The sequence below is a fragment of the Pongo pygmaeus genome, chromosome 19, assembly GCF_028885625.2.
Source record: "Pongo pygmaeus isolate AG05252 chromosome 19, NHGRI_mPonPyg2-v2.0_pri, whole genome shotgun sequence".
Lineage (NCBI taxonomy): Eukaryota > Metazoa > Chordata > Mammalia > Primates > Hominidae > Pongo > Pongo pygmaeus.
Genome location: NC_072392.2, coordinates 68,187,637 through 68,210,544, shown reverse-complemented (window position 1 = coordinate 68,210,544; position 22,908 = coordinate 68,187,637). Strand labels below are relative to the sequence as shown.

Sequence of the window (22,908 nt, the reverse complement as noted above, 5' to 3'; positions counted from 1 at the left end):
TTTAATCTTTTAGATGCTTCTGTGTACCAATTAAAGAATGCATCCCATTGCTTTTGTGGCATTTTTGAACCTTTCTTTTCTAATGCACCTTGCAAGTGAACAGTTTTATCTAGGTCAAAACTTTCCCACTGTGGCCACTGTAACTCTTAAGTTGTCCTCAGCAAAGTTAACCCATTTTTCCAAAAATACACATGTTCCTCATAACTGTTGTTCATAAAGTTAGCCACTGTCCCACAAAGTGGCATCTCAGACTCCTGGAGTCCCAGACTCCTTAGATTTGGAGCAACTCACTTTCGAAAGGCACCTGCCTGAGGCTTTTAACTGGATCCATTTCAGTTAATTATCAGATCTGATTTGCTCCTGGACCCAGTCCTGTCTAAGAATTGTTCAAATAAACTTGGAGAACACAAAACACAAATTCCTGAAGCTTGGAATCTGAGATAGAACTCACCCATGACCTCCAGTTGCTACAAGAGAACGATTGGCACAATGTGCCCTGTCAGGTACCCTTACTTGGTCACTCAATGCTCCTGAGGGTCACTGGATTTCTACTTCAGATCCCACTTCTGACACCAATCTGTTAAAAGAAAAGCTTTAGGCCAGGCACAGTGGCTCATGCCTGTAATCCCAGCACTTTGGGAGGCTGAGGTGGGCGGATCACCTGAGGTCAGGAGTTCAAGACCAGTCTGGCCAACATGGTGAAACCCCATCTCTACTAAGAATACAAAAATTAGTCAGGCATGGTGGCGGGCACCTGTAGTCCCAGGTACTCAGGAGGCTGAGGCAGGAGAATTGCTTGAAGCTGGGAGGTGGTGGTTGCAGTGAGCCGAGATCACGTCATTGCACTCCAGCGTGGGGGCCAAGAGTGAGACTCTGTCTCAAAAAAAAAAAAAAAAAAGAAAAAGAAAAAGAAAAAAGAAAAGCTTTAGACAAATTTAGCAGAGCTTATTTGAAAAAACAAGCAATTCATGAATTGAGCAGCATCCTAAACTAGTAAAGACTTGGCTGGGCATGGTGGCTCACACCTGTAATCCCAGCACTTTGGGAGGCTGAGGCAGGCGGATCACCTGAGGTCAGGAGTTCAAGACCAGCCTGGCTAACATGATGAAACCCCATTTCTACTAAAAATACAAAAAAGTTAGCTGGGCATGGAGGCACACACCTGTAATCCCAGCTACTCAGGAGGCTGAGGCAGGAGAATGGCTTGAACCCAGGAGGCAGAGGTTGCAGTGAGCCAAGATCGCACCATTGCACTCCAGCTTGGGCAACAAGAGTGAAACTCTGTCTCAAAAGAAAAAAAAAAACCAAAAAACCTAAACCAGTAAAGGCTCAAAGAACTCCACCTAACCATGTGGTCAAGTAGTACTTACAGAGAGAAAAAAAAGTGACATATAGAAATAGCCTATTTATAACTAACTCGGCATTTGCTTTATCTGGACAGGTCTAAGCACTTTGCAGTCTGTGATTGGCTGAAAGCTCAGTTGCAGTGATTGGCTGAGACTCAGCTACTTGTTACAAGAAACTCTCATGTTAGGTTTTTTACATATTAAGTTGGGTTTCAGTTCACTATGTAAGGAGGCAGCTTAAGGCCAAATTTAATCCAATTTAACACCTCCAGCTTGAAAGACAAAACCAAACCAAATCAACCAAGAAATAGAAAAAAGAAAATTCAAACATGTATGAGCATGCATAACTTTGATAAAAATAAAAATAATAATTATTTAAATTGGCAATTAGAAAATAGTTATATCCTCAGGTAACAGATGTCTCTAGGTGGATGAGATTGTGGGTGGTTTTTCTTGTTGTTGATATTTTCTGTGTATCTCTAAAAAACATCTAATGCTTTGCAAAGAACATAAGAAACAGGTTAGTACATTAGCGGCCTTGGAGGAAACAATCTCAGTAAAACATGTGTTTATTAATGAATGTATTCCCCCATCCCTTTCCAAAAAAGTTCATAGGGGTAGTTATAGTCAAAGGTAAGAGGCAGTCTTGTCAGAGCCAGTAAAGTAACCAACCATCCTGGTTTGCCCAAGACCAAGCAGCTTCCCAAGACACTGGACTTTCAGTGCTCAAACCAGAGAAGTCCCATCCATACTAGGAGAGTTGATCACTCTAGTCTGTGTAATTTGCAAAGACTGTCCATATCCTTTGGTTCCTGTGAGTCTCAAATCCACCCAGTGAGGTACAGGTGGGCCGGTGGATGGTCACCTCCATTTCAGAATAGAGGCAGCTAAGGCTCAGGGAACCTCCCTATCCCTGACCCAGGAAAGGCCTTAAGAGAAAGTGGTCTTTTAAACTGTGTGTATATATCACTTTGATAAAATTAAAAATCAGTTTTAAAAAAGAGTGAGGGCCAGGCACAGTGGCTCACACCTGTAATCCCAGCACTTTCGGAGGCCGAGGCGGGCAGGTCACAAGGTCAAGAGATCGAGACCATCCTGGCTAACACAGGTGAAACTCCATCTCTATTAAAAATACAAAAAAAAATTAGCCGGGCGTGGTGGCGGGCACCTGTAGTCCCATCTACTTGGGAGGCTGAGGCAGGAGAATGGCGTGAACCCGGGAGGCAGAGTTTTCAGTGAGCCGAGATCACGCCACTGCACTCCAGCCTGGGCGACAGAGTGAGACTCCATCTCAAAAAAAAAAAAAAAAAAAAAAACCAGTGAGGACCAGGCGCAGCGGCTCACGCCTGTAATCCCAGCACTTTCAGAGGCTAAGGTGGGCAGATCACGAGGTCAAGAGATCGAGACCATCCTGGCCAACATGGTGAAACCCCATCTCTACTAAAAATACAAAAATTAGCTGGGCGTGGTGGTGCGCGCCTGTAATCCCAGCTACTCGGTAAGCTGAGGCAGGAGAATCGCTTGAACCCGGGAGGCAGAGGTTGCAGTGAGCCAAGATGGCGCCACTGCACTCCAGCCTGGCAAGAGAGTGAGACTCTGTCTCAAAAAACAAAAAAAAAAAGAGTGAGAATCCAGAATGATAGAAAGAAAATGAGCCCGGGAGGGATGAACTGCAGAGGACCATAAGGTAACATGGGAGTGGTTTTGCAGGTGTATACAACTGTCAAAACTCACTGATTGTACACTTTAATTGGGTGCAGTTTTTGTTGCCCTCAAATTATGCCTCAATTAGAGAGAGAGAGAGAGAATATAAGGAAATGGGGGCAGCCATGGCGTCCTTGGAGAATTCACACTTGGGATGACAACTGCTCATTTGTGTATTTGGTCTCTCTCCTCCTCACCTGTCTTCCACTCCACCCCTGTCTCTGATGGAACATCTCTCCAGCTAAGCCATCTTCCTCAAGACAGCCCAATTCTCTGTGGGGCTGCCACAGCACTAAACTGTTCTCTGTGTCCCCAGGACTCCAACCTGTCTGTGCACACAGAAAACCCGGACCTCACTCCCTGCTTCCAGAACTCCCTGCTGGCCTGGGTGCCCTGCATCTACCTGTGGGTCGCCCTGCCCTGCTACCTGCTCTACCTGCGGCGCCATTCTCGTGGCTACATCATCCTCTCCCACCTGTCCAGGCTCAAGACGGTCAGTGGCTCAGGGATCTCCTACCGATGGGGCTGGGCCCTGGGGATTCTGCTTTTATTTTTTAATTTAATTAATTAATTAATTAATTTATTTAGAGGCAGAGTCTCACTCTGTCGCCCAGGTTGGAGTGCAGTGGCACGATCTTGGCTCACTGCAACCTCTGCTTTCTGGGTTCAAGTGATTCTCCTGCCTCAGCCTCCTGAGTAGCTGGGATTACAGGCATGCGCCACTTCACCCAGCTAATTTTTGTATTTTTAGTAGAGAAGGGGTTTTGCCATGTTGGCAGGCTGGTCTCCAACTCCTGACCTCAGGTGATCAGCCTCCCGACCTCAGGTGATCAGCCTCCCAAAGTGCTGGGATTACAGGCATGAGCCACTGTGCCCAGCCAGGATTCTGCTTTTAATGAGGCCCTCTCCCACCTCCTCGGCTGGACTGGGTTCCCCAGTCTCACCTCACCTGCTTGGGGCCACGGGAATCTGACAACTGAGAATATATACAGCCAGCTGACGTATTCCCCACTTGGGAAAGTTTAAGCAAGTTCAGCAACACTCTCCCCACCTCCAGCAAGCTTCTGGCCAGCTCCATTCCCAGAACTCAGTGCCAGTCCCAGGCAGGTCTAGTGGATTCTGCTGGCTTCAAGTACAAAGACCCCTTCCCAGTGAGGACTGTCCTTGCCTCTGGGGATGCGGATTCCAACCTGTGCTCTCTTCACAGGTCCTGGGTGTCCTGCTGTGGTGCGTCTCCTGGGCAGACCTTTTTTACTCCTTCCGTGGCCTGGTCCATGGCCGGGCCCCTGCCCCTGTTTTCTTTGTCACCCCCTTGGTGGTGGGGGTCACCATGGTCAGTGTGGGGCCCTGGGAAAGTGGATGGGGGAGGTCTCCAGTGGGTTGTGGACTGTGATAGGGAAACTGTGGGCTCTGAAGAGAGGGCTGCACATGTTGGGGATGGGAAGAAGGAGGGGGTGGCCCCAGAAACTTCTGGCCATGTGGGATGGGGAGAAATGGAGGCAGATCCAGATGTGTGTGTTCTGCCCGGGCCTCCTTGCCCTCCCTGCACAGCTGCTGGCCACCCTGCTGATACAGTATGAGCGGCTGCAGGGCGTACAGTCTTCGGGGGTCCTCATTATCTTCTGGTTCCTGTGTGTGGTCTGCGCCATCATCCCCTTCCGCTCCAAGATCCTTTCAGCCAAGGCAGAGGTAAGGTCGGGGGAGAGGGGAACCTGCCAGGTTTACCCCCAATAGGAGGGTGACCTCAGAATTCAAAGTCACTGCTGGGTCCCAGGTCCCTCCCTCGAGGCTTCAAGTACAAACACAGTTGTGTTGTTCTCCACTTGCTGCATCTCTACCTGGAAGCAGCCTGAGGAGGGGCCACCAGTGTAACACAGGAATGAGCAAAGTTGCCACCACTGTTGGACTGTCATGTGAGGGTAGGGGGCTGTTCCACAGCACCCACCCACCAAGTGCAATGTCTGATGTGGGTGTCAGTCAGTGTCCGTGTAATGAACACATGCATGCAGACACGTGTGAAGAGTTCTGGCTTACCTAGAGGTCCCATTAGCATGTTCCCTTCCTTTCTTCCCGCCTCCCTCAGTTCCTGGCCTTCCTCTTGATCTTCAGTGGCCGTGATGTTGGGCTGGTGGGATGGAACACTGCAGGCCAACCTAGTGCCTCCCGTTTCTCCAGCTCAGCGGGAAGCAGGCAAGGAGAGTAGCTAAGAACATAGGCCCTGAAAAACCCACTTACTCCCCATGTGGGCTCGGGCGGGTCGCTGAAACCTTTGGAGCCTCATTTCCTCAATTACAGAAAGGGCGTCATGGGCTGTCCTGCCTGTAGGCTGATGTCCCAGTTAGACAAGGTCATGTAGGTAGGGCGCTGGCACCACACCTGGCACAGGTGCCACACCTGGTCCTCGCTGAACCAGAGCTCCCTTGTGATCCTTCCCCATCTCTCAGAGTCCTCTGAGTGGGGACCTGGAGGCCCCCAGGTGCTGCCTCCTGCCCCAGAGGAGCCTGATGCCCCAAGGGACTCTGCAGGGCAGGGGCTGCAGGCCCAGGCTTTTCCAGTGCTTCTGACGCCCCTCCACTCTCCCACCCAGGGCGAGATCTCAGACCCCTTCCGCTTCACCAGCTTCTACATCCACTTTGCCCTGGTACTCTCTGCCCTCATCTTGGCCTGCTTCAGGGAGAAACCTCCATTTTTCTCCACAAAGAATGTCGACCCTGTGAGTTTCCCATGGAGGGTGCGGGGGCTCCACAGCTAAGTCTTCAGCCCAGCTCTGACCAGCAGCCCCCAACCCCTCCAGTTCCTTTCAAAGTGGGAGAGAGGTCATCTCCACCATCTGTAAACTGGGGCTTGGAGCAGGAACAAGGGTCCCCTCCATTTCCCTACTCTGCTTTGAGAGGGTGGTGGGCACTTCTGATTCCCCCGTCCTATTCTCTCGCCTTCTAGAACCCCTACCCCGAGACCAGTGCTGGCTTTCTCTCCCGCCTGTTTTTCTGGTGGTTCACAAAGTGAGTTGGCTCTTCCACCAGCCCGGGCCAGAGGGAGGGGAGGGACAGAAGGTGAGATGGAGGAAGGGGAGCAGGGCAGCAGTTTAGGGACCTGGCTGGCCGCCTACCCCACACCCCACCGCAGTGGGCACGGGGCAGATGAGGGTGGGGAAGTGGTCTGGGAGGGGGGCCAAATGCAGAGGCCTGGCCTGGCCCAGAGCCGCCCCCAGGCTACAGGCCAGCCCTGCATCTGGCAGGCTGTGGGGACAGGCCCAGGAGGCTGGAAGAAGACTGTCATTAGTTCTGAGCTCCTCTGTTTGTGATAAGCTTGCAGCCTGTCATCTCCTTGGCTGCGCCTCAGAGTGGCTTGAGCAGGATAACTGTGTCTGTGACCTGGGTGACAGCTCATTAACCCCACAGCACTGAGGAAGCACCCGAGGCTGGGGCCGAATTCCCCAGGCCTCGTCCTCACCCAGGGCCCCAGCCAGCGTGGATTCCATCACCAGGGCCTGGGGTGGGGAGGAGATGGGGCACCTGGGGAGGAGGAGGAGAAGGGGGTAGTGGTAGGAACTTGGGTGGGAGAGCCAGTGACCTTCAGCCTATTCACTGAGGAAATGAAGGAGACACCTTTCATGGTCACAGTGCCCAAGGGAGACCCTCCTTTCTGGAGACCCTCTTTTCTGGAGACCCTGGGGCCCTGGAGACACTGGCCCTTGGCTCCAGGCTGCTAAACCCTGACCCTCTGCGGGGCTGCCTGCCGGGCTTCACCTCCCCCCAGGATGGCCATCTATGGCTACCGGCATCCCCTGGAGGAGAAGGACCTCTGGTCCCTGAAGGAGGAGGACAGATCCCAGATGGTGGTGCAGGAGCTGCTGGAGGCATGGAGGAAGCAGGAAAAGCAGGCGGCACAGTGAGTCCCTCCCCTTGCCCCACCACCCAGCCCCTTCGCTTACCCCAGGTCTCCTGCAGAGGATGCTGGTAGACCTTGGAGGGTGGCATTGCTGGGGTGGTGAGCAGAGCAGGACCAGGTGATTTCTTGGCAGCCTCAGGACCATTCTACGGGAAGCTTAGGCCTGGATGGGGCTAGTTCTCCCAGCTCTGGTTGGGGCAGGAGAATGGCTGGCACTTTGGAGCAACTACTCCATCCCAGGTCCCATCCTAAGGATATAAATGAACTCGCTTAATTTTTCAGCAGCCCTAAAGGGTAGGTTCTAGTGTCCCTGTGTTACAGATGGGGACACTGGGGCCGGGTGTGGTGGCTCACAGCTGTAATCCTAACACTTTGAGATGCCAAGGCAGGAGGATTGCTTGAGTCCAGGAGTTCAAGACCAGCCTGGCCAATATAGTGAGACCTTGTCTCTACAAAAAATAAACAAGATGAGCCGGGCATGGTGGTGTGCACCTGTAGTCCCAGCTACTTGAGAGGCTGAGGTGGGAGGATCATTCGAGCCCAAGAGGTCAAGGCTATAGTGAGCTGAGATTGTGCCACTTTACTCCAGTCTGGGCAATAGATTGAGACCTTTTCTCAACAACAACAAAAACAGATGGAGACACCGAAGCACAGAAATTTAACAGAGGACCTCCCAGGGTCCCCAAGTTGGTGGTGGCAGAGCTGGAATCCACACGGAGCCGGCTGGCCCCAGAGGTCCTCCTCATATCACTGCACCACCCTGCCTGACTGAAAGGGCTGATTGTAGGGCCAGGAGCCAGCACACCCCTGCCAATTCTGCCTCCTCCTGTCTGGAGGCGGCGGCTGAATGAGATGATCTTCCCCTGAGGGGTCTTCCCACTGGCAGCCTCCCATCAAGGACCACAAACCTGTCTCTGGCCAACTGCCTCGCCAAGAGAGCTGGCGCTCAGCATCATCCTTCTCCACCCAATTCTGACCCCAGGATTGAACCCTCCCTCTTCCCATCCACAATCCAGGCCTAGGAGTTCAATGTTTGCTCAGCCCGGAGCTTCCGGTTGTCACCAGCTGTTGCAGGAAACTGGGCCTGGGCGTGGTTAGCAGTATCCTGGCTTTCATGGCTTGGAGCCTCCAGGAAGACCTATGGGCCCCCAGTCTGCCTGCTGCACCCCCTCTCAGTCCCTCCATGCCACTCCACCCCCTTCCCGTTCAGCTGCCCGGTGGCTGTACCAACAGCCATCCTTGATCTTATCTCCCTTCCCTCTTGGCGTCCTCCCTGGAGCCAGCACTGGGGAGGCAGGGAGAGGGCCAGATGCGGGGGATAGCTGGGTTTCAGAGTCCTTGTGGTAGCAGTCTGGCCACCCCTTCAGATGCCCTCTGGCAGCTGAGGACAGAGTCACTTGTGCAATTCTTATGCTGTCTGTCCCCCTCCCAGCTCTGAGAGCCAAGAAAACAGCTCCTTCCTCCTCCTCACTCCTAGCCAGCCCAGCCTAGCCCTTGGCTTCCTGGAGCCCCTGTCCCCATTCCTAACCCACTGCTTCTTCCTTCCTGGACCAGACACAAGGCTTCAGCGGCACCTGGGAAAAACGCCTCCCGCGAGGACGAGGTGCTGCTGGGTGCCCGGCCCAGGCCCCGGAAGCCCTCCTTCCTGAAGGCCCTGCTGGCCACCTTCGGCTCCAGCTTCCTCATCAGCGCCTGCTTCAAGCTGATCCAGGACCTGCTCTCCTTCATCAATCCGCAGCTGCTCAGGTCTCTCCACACTCCGGCTCACTACAGCCCTACCCTGGGCAGCAGGGCTGGCTGGCTGGCCCAGAGCGCTGGGCCCAGAGGAAGGAACAATGCACAGTGAAAAGAACCCCAGACCAGGAACCAGGGAGGCTAGCTCCACTTTCTGTGTGACCCTTGGCAAGTGGCATTGCCTGACTTGTTTCCTCACTCACATTCAACTTAGAATTGCTGTGCATATACTATGTGCCGGGCATCGTGGTGTGTACGTTAACAAGCATTGGGTCTTTAAACCTTCCCAACAATACTATGCGGAATTGCCCATTCCCATGTCACAAATGAGAAAGCAGTAACTCAGAGAGGTGACGTGACTTGGCCAAGGGCACACAGCAAAGAAGGAATCAGGTCTGAGTCCAGGACTCTGAGCTCCGACTGAGGTGCTCTGTCCCCACCATCAGGCTCTAACATCTGTCTCAGGAGTGGCTTGGACTAGAACGAGCTCTCAAATGAGAGGGTGGGAAGGAGAGCTGTCTAGTAGCTAAGTCCCCACCTCCTTGCCCCTCCGTGCATGAATTAATTTGTTCAGCAAACAGTTATTGAACCTCCAGGGTACCAGAATGGTGCTCGATACTAGGGATACAGAGGTCAATAAGACAGGGTCTTGAGGTCTTATGGGAGAAACCAGCATGTAAATCAATTAGAATTCAGTGGGGGCGGAAGTGTTCTCAGATGTCTGGAAAACCCCGGGAGGGGCAAAGAAGCCAGCCTGGGACGGAGCAGGAAGCGCCCACTGGCTCGGGAGGTCAAAAAATTTGGAGAGACAAGTAGGTGAAAAAACGGGAAAGTTCAGCCTCAGCTTAGTCACAAAGCCCTGAAACAGCATGACTCAGGTGTTTCTGAGTGGCAGAGGAAATGGCAACGAGAGGGAGGGGCAGGAAAACAGAGAGAGGGAGAGCTAAGGATATCCTTGAAAGATCTGAGCCAGGGAGGGGCATCTGGCTTCAAGGATCTCCTGCCAGGAGTGTGGGGGATGTAGGGCAGGGCGGCTGGATGGAAGTGGGCCAACCCGGTCAGATGGAGTCCAGGCCAGCAATGAGACAAGCATTCACGAGCTATTCGGGAGATGGGCGTGTGCGCCAGAGAGACAGAGGAGTGCCAGGCAACCTGGGTGCTGGCCTGGGTAACTGGAGGATGATGGATCTTTTGCTGAGATGATGGGCTCAGTGGGAGGAGGAGGCTGGGTGTGGGGCAAAGTGGCGGATGGAGTCTGGTCACGTTGGGCCAGTGGTGCTGGTGGGTCCTCCAAGGGGAGATTCCCAGCTAGCTGGAAGTCAAACTCTTGAGCCCAAGAGTTTGAGACCAGCCTGAGCAACATAGCAAGACCCTGTCTCTACAAAAAAGTTAAAATATTAGCCAGGCTTGGTGGCATACGCCTAGAGTCCTAGCTACTCAAGAGGCTGAGGTGGGAAGACTGCCTGAGCCTGAGAGGTTGAGGCTGCCATGAGCTGTGATGGCACCACCGCACTCCAGTCTAGGTGACAGAGAGAGACCCTGTCTCAAAAAAAAAAAAAAAAGAGAGAGAGAGAGAGACCAGTCACTGGGCTGGGGCCACTGGGGCCCGCCCTACTCTCATATGAGCTCACCAAATGAGGCCACGTTCACAGGTACCAGGGGTTGGGAGCTGAACATATCTTTTTGGGAGACACAACTCAAGCTATCACAGAAGGGGAGGCCTGGCTATGATTATGGCTGGAGGGCTCCATGTGGGCGAGAGGAGAGTGTCCCAACAATGAAGAGACTCGGTCATGTCAATAGGTGAAGGTGTAAGCTTCCAGCAGAGGTGGCCAGGGTGAAGCTCAGCGGCAAAGGGGGCAACAGCGCAGCAAGTTCCTGAGGAGGCAGAGGAAGGCCAGGGCTCGGGGGCAGCAGCAGCCTCCGACAGCCTGAGCACCAGAAAAAGGAGGACAAGCCACTGGAGGGCAGTTTGTGAGTGGCAAGGAGTTTGTGGGTGGCAGGGAGTTCTCAATGGGTGGCTAAGCAAGAAGGCAGGTAGCTGCTGAGAGGGGTGGGGGGCTGGGATGGGCCTGAAGGGAAGAGAAGAGAGGTGAAGAAGGCCCCAAGAGCGGGGGCAGATTAGGGACCTAGAGAAAGTTGCTAGGCAGTGCTGGGGGCCACTGAGTTTGGAAAGGTGGATTTGAGCGGCGAGAGTCTTTGTGGTCATGTGGCGGAATCTAGAGCCCCCAGCAGCCTAGGAGAAGGAGCAGGGAAGTCTAGTCGATGGAAACGTGGCATTTCTTCCCACCATATGTCAGGAGGTAAGAAGGCAGGCAGGTGAGGCTGGTGGTGAGAGCGTGATGGATAGGGCGTGCAGCAGGGTCCATGGTGGATAGAGAAGAAGGTGAAGGCAGAGTGGAGCCAGGAAGTCGTGGTCTTGAGACAGTACTGGGTTGACCCTCCCTGGCCCGAGGGGTTGGAGGGGGTGGAGGTTTCAGAGGCCGGGGGTGCAGTGGAGACTGCGGGTAAAAGCAAAGGGCAGCAGAGGAGGGAATAGCCATGGAGGGAGCACTGCCCACCTCACTCCTCTCTCCTCCCCACAGCATCCTGATCAGGTTTATCTCCAACCCCATGGCCCCCTCCTGGTGGGGCTTCCTGGTGGCTGGGCTGATGTTCCTGTGCTCCATGATGCAGTCGCTGATCTTACAACACTATTACCACTACATCTTTGTGACTGGGCTGAAGTTTCGTACTGGGATCATGGGTGTCATCTACAGGAAGGTCAGCTGGAGCAGGGCCCAGGGGAAAGGCTGGCCCTGGGCAGCTTGCAAGAGGTTCGCAGCCAAGTCCACCCACTACTGTCTATCTGCAGGCTTTGGTTATCACCAACTCAGTCAAACGTGCGTCCACTGTGGGGGAGATTGTCAACCTCATGTCAGTGGATGCCCAGCGCTTCATGGACCTTGCCCCCTTCCTCAATCTGCTGTGGTCAGCACCCCTGCAGATCATCCTGGCGATCTACTTCCTCTGGCAGGTGACTCTCCAACCCTGACCTCTGCCTCCTTCCTCTGACGTGCTGCAGAAGTGGCAAGAGAGGATTATTCTGGAACTGGGCGCATGGCACATGCTTGTAGTCCCAGCTGCTCAGGCGGCTGAGGCAGGAGGATCACTTGAGCCCAAGAGTTCTGGCTGCAGTGCGCCATGATTGTGCCTGCGAATAGCCACCGCACTCCAGCCTGGCCAACATAGCAAGACCTTGTCTCTAAAAAGAAACAAAGAAAACAAAAAAAAAAAGAAGGAGGGTTATTCTGGGTTAGCAGAGGGGATGTAGAATTGACACAAGAGCTGGCTGGGCACGGTGGCTCACGCCTGTAATCCCAGCATTTTGGGAGGCCAAGGAGGGTGGATCACGAGGTCAGGAGTTCGAGAACAGCCCGGCCAGGATGGTGAAACGCCATCTCTACTAAAAATACAAAAATTAGCCAGACGCGGTGGCGAGCGCCTGTAGTCACAGCTACCCAGGAGGCTGAGACAGGAGAATCGCTTGAACCCAGGAGGCAGAGGTTGCAGTGAGCCGAGATCATGCCACTGCACTCCAGCCTGGGTGACAGAGCAAGACTCTGTCTCAAAAAAAAAAAAAGTATTGACACAAGAGCTTCCGTAGGCATTGGTGGGGATGGAGGAATAGGACTTCGAGGATGCTGATGTCTGCAAAGGAATCTTCCCAGCATCTGTTGCTATCCTTCCCGCAGAAGCCAGGGAGGAAAGAAAGACTTGGAGGGAGGTGGGTGTGACTCTGGCTGTCATCGTCTATATTTGCCTTCCTACGTGTCTGGACACCCTTCTATGTCTGCTGTCTGTCCCTGTCGTCGTTATCCAATGGCTGGCTGCTTCTACAAATGTTGTGGTCATTCTGGCTTTCTATCTGTTTGGCCAACCACCATCTTTTGCTTCCTGCCCACCTACACATTTCAAGTCAACAGGCCTCTGTTTGCCTGTTGGGTTCTCTGTGTAGACTTTGGTAATCTGTCCCTATGTGTCATCTATCCACCGGTGCCTCCTCAGAACCTAGGTCCCTCAGTCCTGGCTGGAGTAGCTTTCATGGTCTTGCTGATTCCACTCAACGGAGCTGTGGCTGTGAAGATGCGCGCCTTCCAGGTAGGTGCTGTCAGAGGTGCATCCTCCTGCCTACAGCACCCGGCTGGCTGCCTGGGGGAAGGTGTCCACTAACCTTGGGGCCTCCCAACTACCTTGCTTCCTGAGTATGGATGGCTACTAGCCATTTGCAGAAACCATAGCTCACTCTTCCCTCACAACTCTCAGAGGGTTTTACTGACATTCTCATTTTGTAGCAGAAGACCAACGCTTAGAGAAATAATGGCAGTCCAGAATCAGGCAGGGCTGGGACTCAAACCTGACTATCCTGGTCTAACAAGGAGTTTTCCCACTGCACTGTGCTAAGCATGAATAGCCAGTCACTCAGTCTACTATTTGCAAACATTTATTGAAGTGTTTTTTTTCTTTTTTTTTGAGACAGGGTCTCGCTCTGTCACCCAGGCTGGAATGCAGTGGCATGATCTCAGCTCACTGCAACCTCTGCCTCCTGGGTTCAAGTGATCTTCCCGCCTCAGCCTCCCTAGTAGCTGGGACTACAGGCACATGCCACCACACCTGGCTCATTTTTGTATTTTTTTTTTTTTGAGTAGAGATGGGGTTTCACCGTGTTGGCCAGGCTGGTCTCAAACTCCTGACCTCAGGTGATCCGTTCATCTTAGCCTGCCAAAGTGCCGGGATTACAGGTGTGAGCAATTACACCTGGCCTATTGAAGTCTACTAGCTTCCCACTGCCCATAGGAAAAATGACAAACCCCCTAAGAAGACCCAGCAGGCTTCTGCTTACCTTGCAAGTCCTCACCCCCTGGGAAGTGGCCAAGTTTCAGCCAGTCTGGTCTTTCTTTTCTCCACAGCACCAAGCTCAGGGTACCTCTGGGGGCCACCACGTATACTGTTCCCTCTGCCTGGAATGCTTGTCATCCCCCTCCTTGCCTGCCTAACTCCTTTCCTTCCCTTACCTCTCGGCATTAAAGTCACTTCCTCGGCTGGGCACAGTGGCTCATGCCTGTAATCCCAGAGCTTTGGGAGGCCGAGGCAGGTGGATCACCTGAGGTTGGGAGATCGAGACCAGCCGGACCAACATGGAGAAACCCTGTCTCTACTAAACATACAAAATTAGCCGGGCATGGTGGCACATGCCTGTAATCCCAGCTACTCTGGAGTCTGAGGCAGGAGAATCCCTTGAATCCAGGAGGTGGAGGTTGCGGTGAGCCAAGATCACGCCATTGCACTCCCGCCTGGGCGACAAGAGCGAAACTCCGTCTCAGAAAAAAAAAAAAAAAAAAAAAAAACAAAGTCACTTCCTCCAGAGGTCCACCCTGACTGCCCAGTCTCAGTCTAAGTTAGTTTCCCTGCCGTCACCTCATTACTTTCTTACAGGATCCTGTGATTTCCCATCAGAACACACATAATGATTAATAATTAAGCATTTATTCAGATCATTGTTTGCTTATTGTATGCCTCCCCCATCAGATCGTCAGCTGTATGATGGCAGGGGCCTTGTCTGAATTCATCGTGACGAATTCCACATGTAGCCCATGGCCTGGCACATAGTAGGCACTCCACAAATAGGGGTTGAATGAATACATTAATCTGGTGTGCCACACCTTGGGCTAAGGTCTTGGAGAACAAAGAGAAATAAACAGTCCATCCCCTCAGGAAGCTCACGGTCTGATTAGAGAAACATATATGTAAAGGAACGGTTATGGAACAAAAGGAAAGTGCAATGTGCTTTAGAAACCCAGGGAAGGGGACCAGGTGTGGTGGCTCACACCTGTAATCCCAGCACTTGGGGAGGCCAAGGTGGGAGGATCACATGAGGCCAGGAGTTTGAAACCAGCCTGGGCAACATAGTGAGACCTTGTCTCTACAAAAAAATTTAAAAATTAGCTGGGCATGGTGGTTCATGCCTGTAGTTCCAGCTAGTTGGGAGGCTGAGACAGGAGGATCAAAGGAGCCCAGGAGTTTGAGGCTGCAGTAAGCTATGATTGTACCACTGCAGTCCAGCCTGGGCAACACAGTGAGGCACTATCTCTAAAATGAATAATACTAGCAATAAGAAAAAGAAGTAGTAGGAGAAGAAACCCAGGGCAGGGGACAGAGGATGCTGCCTGGGGAGGCCAGTGCAGTGGCACTGAGGGTAGAGCTGGATCTCGTCAGGCAGAGGACACAAGGAGGCAGGGGCTGTGTATTCCAGGCCAAGGCACAGCACAGGCCTGGCAAGGAATTGTGAGAAGGAATGGTGGGCAGCATGGAATGGCTGCAACGGATGAGAATGGATGGAAGGTAGGACCCTGCGGGCAGGAGGTCAGGGGAGGGAGCAGGTGTGCCACTGACACTCTTTCTGCCCGCACAGGTAAAGCAAATGAAATTGAAGGACTCACGCATCAAGCTGATGAGTGAGATCCTGAATGGCATCAAGGTGCTGAAGATGTACGCCTGGGAGTCCAGCTTCCTGAAGCAGGTGGAGGGCATCAGGCAGGGTGAGCTCCAGCTGCTGCGCACGGCGGCCTACCTCCACGCCACAACCACCTTCACCTGGATGTGCAGCCCCTTCCTGGTGAGGCTTGGCACAGGGCTGGGTCCCTGCCTCCAGGGCTCATTGGACTCTACCCTGACACCACCTCCACGCTGCTCAGGTGACCCTGATCACCCTCTGGGTGTACGTGTACGTGGACCCAAACAATGTGCTGGACGCCGAGAAGGCCTTTGTGTCTGTGTCCTTGTTTAATATCTTAAGACTTCCTCTCAACATGCTGCCCCAGTTAATCAGCAACCTGACTCAGGTAACCCTGGGTAGGGCTGGGGGCTCTACTGGAGTTGGAACAGGTTGTTGGGGTCAGGGAAGGGTCACTTAGGGCAAGGGATAATCAGGGGGAGTTACTGGATTCAGGGAAGGTTGCTAGCATCATGAAGAGCTATTCAAGGTTGAATGAGGTCATTAAGGTCAGGGGTCATCTGGAGTCACAGGTGGTCAGGTCGGGTCTCTAGAAACCTGAGTTCTGTAGATAGCCTCCTCTTACCAACCTGGACTTTCTCTTTGGGCAGTGGGAGCCATGGAAGACTCAGTCGTGGGAGGGACCCCACTGCTAGTGTCTGGGCCCTCAGGGGGTCCTGCCTAGCCCAGGACGCTGGGGACGGGGCGAGGGTAGGGGTTGGGGGTTGGGAAAGTACAGTCTCTAGGGCTGATTCACATCCTCCCACAGGCCAGTGTGTCTCTGAAACGGATCCAGCAATTCCTGAGCCAAGATGAACTTGACCCCCAGAGTGTGGAAAGAAAGACCATCTCCCCAGGTCTAGAGAGCCCCTACCTGGGCTGCCTGCCCCAGTCCTTGCTCCAGAAAAACCTCTGTTTCAAGCTTTCCCATTGTTCTCTCCTGACCCCTTTTCTTCTTCCTCTATTCACATCTGCTTTGACTCTGACCTCCTTCTCCCTCTTCCGGGTCCTCTGCTCTCCTCCGCCCACCCCCACAGGGCTCCCCACATCCCTTTTTTCCTCCCTTTTCCCAAGGATCCCCTCCCCATGGCCCAGGCTCCTCCCCTGTCCTCCTTTTCCCTGCCCCGCAACCTCCCTGCAGGCTACCCCATCCCTTGGGCTCCCTCCTTGACCCTGCTCACCTTGGTCCTCTCAGGCTATGCCATCACCATACACAGTGGCACCTTCACCTGGGCCCAGGACCTGCCCCCCACCCTGCACAGGTACCAGCTTCTCCCACTCCCTTCCCAGCTGCCCACGGTGGGCTGGAAGTTCAGATCAATAGCAGCACCCTGCAAAGCCTTTGACCGAGAATGCAGGAAGAGCTTCAGCTTGCCAGGGTGATGTCTGGAAGGGCGGAGGGCTTGGTTCTGCAGGTGGAGGGTTGGAGACCAAAACCCTGATTCCTGCCTCTAACTGGACTCTTGGGGTCCTTGCCCCAAGCCTAGACATCCAGGTCCCAAAAGGGGCATTGGTGGCCGTGGTGGGGCCTGTGGGCTGTGGGAAGTCCTCCCTGGTGTCTGCCCTGCTGGGAGAGATGGAGAAGCTAGAAGGCAAAGTGCACATGAAGGTGAGAGAGGCAGGGGCTCCTGGGCAGGGTGTGGGGCTCAGCCAGGCCTTGGGCAAGCCCCAAGGTAAATTTCTCCTGTGGCCAGGGCTCCGTGGCCTACGTGCCCCAGCAGGCATGGATCCAGAACTGCACTCTTCAGGAAAACGTGCTTTTTGGCCAAGCCCTGAACCCCAAGCGCTACCAGCAGACTCTGGAGGCCTGTGCCTTGCTAGCTGACCTGGAGATGCTGCCTGGTGGGGACCAGACAGAGATTGGAGAGAAGGTACAGAGTCCTCTTCCATCCCTAAGAGGCTAGCACATAGAGCTGCCCACCTCAACCCAGCCCAGGTCCATGTATTCATCCCTTCATTCACACATTGGTGTAACGTTATGCCCAACTCTGTGCCAGGCACTGGGGAAACAGATCTATTAGCAGATCTGTTTAGTGAACAAGTAGGAACTATTGAACATTCTAGGAGCCAGGCTGAAGGCCTGTGCAGGGTACAGGGAGGGCACAGCAGGGAGCCTACATAAGGAAGAGCATCACTTTTTTTTTTTCTTTCTGAGATAAGGCCTCACTCTGTTGCTCAGGATGGAGTGCCATGGTGACATCATGGGATGCTGCAGCTTGGAACTCCTGGGCTCAAGTGATCCTCTCGCCTCAGCCTCCTGAGTATCTGGGACCACAGGCACATGCCACTATGCCCAGCTAAATTTTAATTTTTTTTTAGAGACAGCGTCTTGCCATGTCGCCCAGGCTGGCTCAGGAGATCCTCTCACCCTGGCCTCCCAGAGTACTGGGATTACAGGCATGAGTTGCTGCACCTGGCTGAGCATCACTTTTTTTTTTTTTAGACAGAGCCTCGCTCTGTCACCCAGGCTGGAGTGCAGTGGCGCGGATCATGGCGCACTGCAACCTCCACCTCCCGGGTTCAAGCAATTCTTGTGTCTCAGCCACCCGAGTAGCTGGGATTACAGGTGTGCACCACCACGCTTGGCTAATTTTTGTGTTTTTAGTACAGACGGGGTTTTGCCATGTTGGCCCATCTGGTCTTGAACTCCTGGCTTCAAGTGATCCCCCGCCTCAGCCTCTCAAAGTGCTGGGATTACAGGCATGAACACCGCACCTAGCCTTAAGCATCACTTTTGAGCTCAATTTTAACAACTGAGGAGGAGGAGTTCATCATTTATCTGTTCATTCATTTACCATATATTTATTAAGCACCCACTCTATTCTGGGAGATAGTATACGGTAGTGAATACTAAAATACCAGGCTAATATCTCTACCTTCATATAGTTCACATTCTAGTGGCAGGAAGGGATAATAAGTAAGATAAAAAAATACAGTATATAATATGTTAGATAAATGCTCAGTGGAAAAAATAAAGCGGGGAAGGAATACAGGTATGCCTGCAGAGTTGAATGGTTAAGGTAGCTTGGGAAATCCTCACTGAGAATCAGAGAACTCAACAAAGAGACCGAGTGAGCCTCGTCTGGAGCCAGGAAGCTCTGTCTGGGGCCATGGAACCCTGTATGGGGTCTTGGAGTTCTCTGGCATGACTAGGGGTTGGGAAATGGAGGGAAAAGATAGAGAGAGGCAGAACCCTGATTACCTTGGTTAAGATTTTGGCCTGTACTCTAAAAAACACGGAACACTGGGGAAAATTTGGGGCTTTGCTTTTTAACGATTTTTAACTGTGGTAAAAACCACACATAATATAAAATATATCATCTTGCCCGGCATGGTGGCTCCCAGCACTCTGGGAGGCTGAGGCGGGTATATCATTTGAGGTAAGGAGTTCAAGGCCAGCCTGGCTAACATGATAAAACCCCATCTCTACTAGAAATACAAAAAAATTAGCCGAGTGTGATGGCGTGTGCCTGTAGTCCCAGCTACTCAGGAGGCTGAGGCAGAAGAATTGCATAAGCCCAGTAGGCGGAGGTTGCAGTGAACTGAGATGGATTGTATCACTGCATTCCAGCCTTGGCGGCAGAGCAAGACTCTGTCTCAAAAAAATAAATAAATAAATCTTAATCATTTTTTAGTGTACAGTTCAGCAGTGTTAAGTACATTTACATTGCTGTGCAACCAATCTCCAGAACCTTTTCATCTTGCAAAACGAAAACTGTGCCTATTAAGCAACTCCTCATTGCCCACTGCCCCTAGCCCCAGTAACCACCATTCTATTTTCTGTTCCCAGGAATTTGACTACTTAGTATCTTAGTCCATTTTCTATTGCTTATAAGAGAATGCCTGAAACTAGGTAATTTATAAACAAAAGAAATGTATTTTGTACAGTTATGGAGGCTGAAGAGTCCACGGTCCAGGAGCTGCATCTAGAGAGGGCCTCCTTGTTGGCGGGGAGTCTGCAGAGTCCCAAGGCCACACAGGGCATCCCACGGCAAGGGGACCGAGCATGCTAGCTCAGGTCTCTCTTCCTTCCTTTCTTTTCTTTTTCTTTTTTTTTTTTTTTTTTTTGAGACTAGGCCTCACTCTGGTGCCCAGACTGTAGACTGGAGTGCAGTGGCGTGATCTTGGCTCACTGCAACTTCCGCCTCCCAGGTTCAAATGATTCTCCTGCCTCAGCCTCCCGAATAGCTGGGATTACAGGTGCACGCAACTACAGCCCGACTAATTTTTTTATTTTTAGTAGAGACGGGTTTCATCATATTGACCATGCTGGTCTTGAACTTCTGACTTCAAATGATCCACCCACCTCGGCCTCCCAAATTGCTGGGATTACACGCATGAGCCACCACGTGCGACCTCAGGTTTCTCTTCCTTTCTTATAAAGCCACCAGTCCCACTCCCCCAGTAACCCATTCACGCATCAACCTATTAATCCATAAATGGATCAACCATTCATGAGGGCTCTGTTTTCATGACCTAATCAACTGGTAAATGCCTCCCCTCAATCCTGCCACACTGGGGGGTAAGTTTCAACATGAACTTTGGAAGGAACAAATATTTCAACCATATCACCTAGGTACCTCACGTAAGTGGAATCATCCAGCATTTGTCTTTTCGTGACGGGCTTATTTCACTTAGCATAACGTCCTCAAGGCATATCCATGTTGCAGCATGTGTCAGAATTTCCCTCCTTGTAAGGCTGAATGATATTTCATTATATGTATATACACATTTGTGTGCCCATTCATCCATAGATGGGTTGGGCAGGACACCAAGCTGGGCAGGGTGGTGACCAATGGAGCAGAATGGCCTCGCCTGCCCCAGGAGGACTTACCCTTTACCTCCGTCCCTCACAGCATTGCAGGGACAGATTAGGCCCCATGTGAAATATAGATTCAGAAGTCTGCTGTTCTGGCCAGGCACAGTGGCTCACACCTGTAATCCCAGCACTTTACTTTGGGAGGCTGAGGTGGGCCGATTGCTTGAGCTCAGGAGTTGGAGACTAGCCTGGGCAGCTTATGGAGATTCTGTCTCTATAAAAAATAAAATATTTTAGTCAGTAGCCAGGCATGGTGGTCCTGCAATCAATCCTAGCTACTCAGGAGGCTGAGGCACGAGAATTGCCCCAACCCGAGAGGCAGAGGTTGCAGTGAGCCAAGATCACACCACTGCACTCCAGCCTGGGTGACAGAGTGAGACCCCATCTCAGAAAAAAAAAAAAAAAAAAATTCTGCCATCCCAAATAACAGTGGACAGGCCATTGTCTCCCTGTGCCTGTCTGACCCCATTTTTCCCACCCCCCCGCCTCCCTCCAGGGCATTAACCTGTCTGGGGGCCAGCGGCAGCGGGTCAGCCTGGCTCGAGCTGTTTACAGTGATGCCGATATTTTCTTGCTGGATGACCCACTGTCCGCGGTGGACTCTCATGTGGCCAAGCACATCTTTGACCACGTCATCGGGCCAGAAGGTGTGCTGGCAGGCAAGGTGAGGCCTGCCGGAGGCTAAGGGGGCTAAGGTGAGATCTGAGGCCCGAAGAGAGCTGGTGAGAGGCTGAGGGGTTTGGATGAGACCTGGAGGTGTGGGGGGCGTGAGAAGTGGTCATGTGGGTTGGACATCAGGAGAAACCTGTGGGGACAACTCCCCCACCCACGAGGTTCTGAGCAGGCTGTGGCGAGCACAGGGTGAGTCACCCATGTGTCTGTCCAAGCTCCCTGGCACATGGGCACACCTCACACTCACTCTGTGGCTCCATGCCTGTGCCAGGGGTGTGCTCAAGGGTGGTAGGGGTGAGAGCCTGCTGCCTTCTCCCCAGACGCGAGTGCTGGTGACGCACGGCATTAGCTTCCTGCCCCAGACAGACTTCATCATCGTGCTAGCTGATGGACAGGTGTCTGAGATGGGCCCCTACCCAGCCCTGCTGCAGCGCAACAGCTCCTTTGCCAACTTTCTCTGCAACTATGCCCCCGATGAGGACCAAGGGCACCTGGAGGACAGCTGGACCGGTATCTGCCGTCCTGGGCCCTCTGATTCCCATGCCCTCCCAGCATCCCCCCTGTCTGGGGTCTCTGAGTGTGTCTAGACTGGCCTAGTGTTGTGCCAGGCAGGTTCTGGGAAACTTGGGCCATCTGTGTGACGGTCACCAGAGGGAAAGTAAACTAGACATAGTCGGGTCCCACTGCCTCCTCCACCCTACTCCACCCTAATTGTGGGAACTCAGATCCTCAGCCCCAGTCTCAGAGCCTGTTTTCTTTCTTTCTTTTTTTTTTTTCTTTTGAGATGGAGTCTTGCTCTGTCGCCGGGCTGGAGTGCAGTGGCGCAATCTCGGCTCACTGCAACCTCTGCCTCCCAGGTTCAAGTGATTCTCCTGCCTCAGGCTCCCGAGTAGCTGGGACTACAGGCACGCACCACCACGCCTGGCTAATTTTTGTATTTTTAGTAGAGACAGGGTTTCACCATGTTGGCCAGGATGGTCTCGATCTCTTGACCTCGTGACCTGCCCGCCTCGGCCTCCCAAAGTGCTGGGCTTACGGGTGTGAGCCACCTTGCCCGATCTCAGAGCCTGTTTTCCATCTGTTGAAAGCATAGGAGGGCCCAGGCCCAGCTTGTGTGGCAAGGCTGCTTCATGGATAAATAGTTTGGCAAGTATGCAAGTGCTTGGCAAAGCCGCTTATTTATCAACCAAAATTTATTGGACAATCACTATATACAGGCACTGTTCCAGACACTAAGCTATAGCAGTGAGCAAACAAAAAAATTATAGTCCTCATGGAGCTTGTTGAAGTCTCTGGGCTCACAACATGCCCCTGGCTCCTTGTTGCCCAGACCCAGCTCCCCAGCCCCCAATTCTGGATTGGCTCACAGACCTTTTCCTGGGCTTTCTTGCCTATGGCTATATGTACAGCCAACGTGCCTTGAGCATTTACCAAGTGCTGTGCCCCTTGCTCACACACTGGACACATTTTCTTTTAAGCCTACTGTCATGCAGATTTTTTTTTTTTTTGAGACAGTTTCTCACTCTGTTGCCCAGGCTGGAGTGCAATGGTGTGATCTTGGCTCACTGCAACCTTTGCTTCCTGGGTTCAAGCGATTCTCCTACCTCAGCCTCCCGAGTAGCCAGGATTATAGGTGCCCGCCATCACGCCCGGCTAATTTTTGTATTTTTAGTAGAGACGGGGTTTCACCATGTTGGCCAGGCTGGTCTCCATCTCCTGACCTCGTGAGCTGCCCGCCTCAGCCTCCCAAAGTGCTGGGATTACAGGCGTGAGCCACCGCGCCCAGCCAAGGACGTGGGTTTTAAGTTCAGCCACTCTGACTCCAGAGCCCAAGTTCCTAACCCTTGTATTTGAGTCCCTTTCTCCATAATTTGTGAAGAGAGTTTTTCTTGTTGCCTAACCCAAGTCTTTCTTGTTGCCCTTTCAATCCCCCTCATTTAATTTTCATGCTTGTCCATTGAGCCCCTTTCATTAGAGTGGGGAATGGGAGATACCAGAGGCTTGCAGGGAGAACTAGCTGAACTCTATCTCCTTCCTGCCACCCCACTGCAGCGTTGGAAGGTGCAGAGGATAAGGAGGCACTGCTGATTGAAGACACACTCAGCAACCACACGGATCTGACAGACAATGATCCAGTCACCTACGTGGTCCAGAAGCAGTTTATGAGGTGAGCTCCTGAGAGCTCCCAGCCCTCCCGGAGGCTGTATCAG

The 22,908-nt window shown here is 52.6% G+C and overlaps 1 protein-coding gene across 4 annotated transcripts in view; it reads left to right on the top strand.

Moving 5' to 3' along the window:
• ABCC3 (ATP binding cassette subfamily C member 3) overlaps positions 1-22,908 on the top strand; it is a 57,252-nt gene that overhangs the window by 18,213 nt on the left and 16,131 nt on the right. For 2 of the 4 annotated variants that reach the window (XM_054460089.2, XM_063656983.1), the window contains exons 2-20: positions 3,367-3,543; positions 4,258-4,383; positions 4,602-4,739; positions 5,638-5,763; positions 5,991-6,052; positions 6,810-6,941; positions 8,496-8,687; positions 11,261-11,438; positions 11,530-11,691; positions 12,723-12,815; positions 15,127-15,330; positions 15,410-15,556; positions 15,977-16,064; positions 16,403-16,469; positions 16,690-16,816; positions 16,902-17,078; positions 20,523-20,690; positions 21,019-21,208; positions 22,751-22,865. In XM_054460089.2, coding sequence (XP_054316064.1) covers positions 3,367-3,543; positions 4,258-4,383; positions 4,602-4,739; positions 5,638-5,763; positions 5,991-6,052; positions 6,810-6,941; positions 8,496-8,687; positions 11,261-11,438; positions 11,530-11,691; positions 12,723-12,815; positions 15,127-15,330; positions 15,410-15,556; positions 15,977-16,064; positions 16,403-16,469; positions 16,690-16,816; positions 16,902-17,078; positions 20,523-20,690; positions 21,019-21,208; positions 22,751-22,865 — 2,669 coding nt within the window. Of the gene's footprint in view, positions 1-3,366; positions 3,544-4,257; positions 4,384-4,601; positions 4,740-5,637; positions 5,764-5,990; positions 6,053-6,809; positions 6,942-8,495; positions 8,688-11,260; positions 11,492-11,529; positions 11,692-12,722; positions 12,816-15,126; positions 15,331-15,409; positions 15,557-15,976; positions 16,065-16,402; positions 16,470-16,689; positions 16,817-16,901; positions 17,079-20,522; positions 20,691-21,018; positions 21,209-22,750; positions 22,866-22,908 lie in introns of those variants that run through there. The other 2 variants (XR_008495249.2, XM_063656984.1) reach the window with 2 other exon arrangements.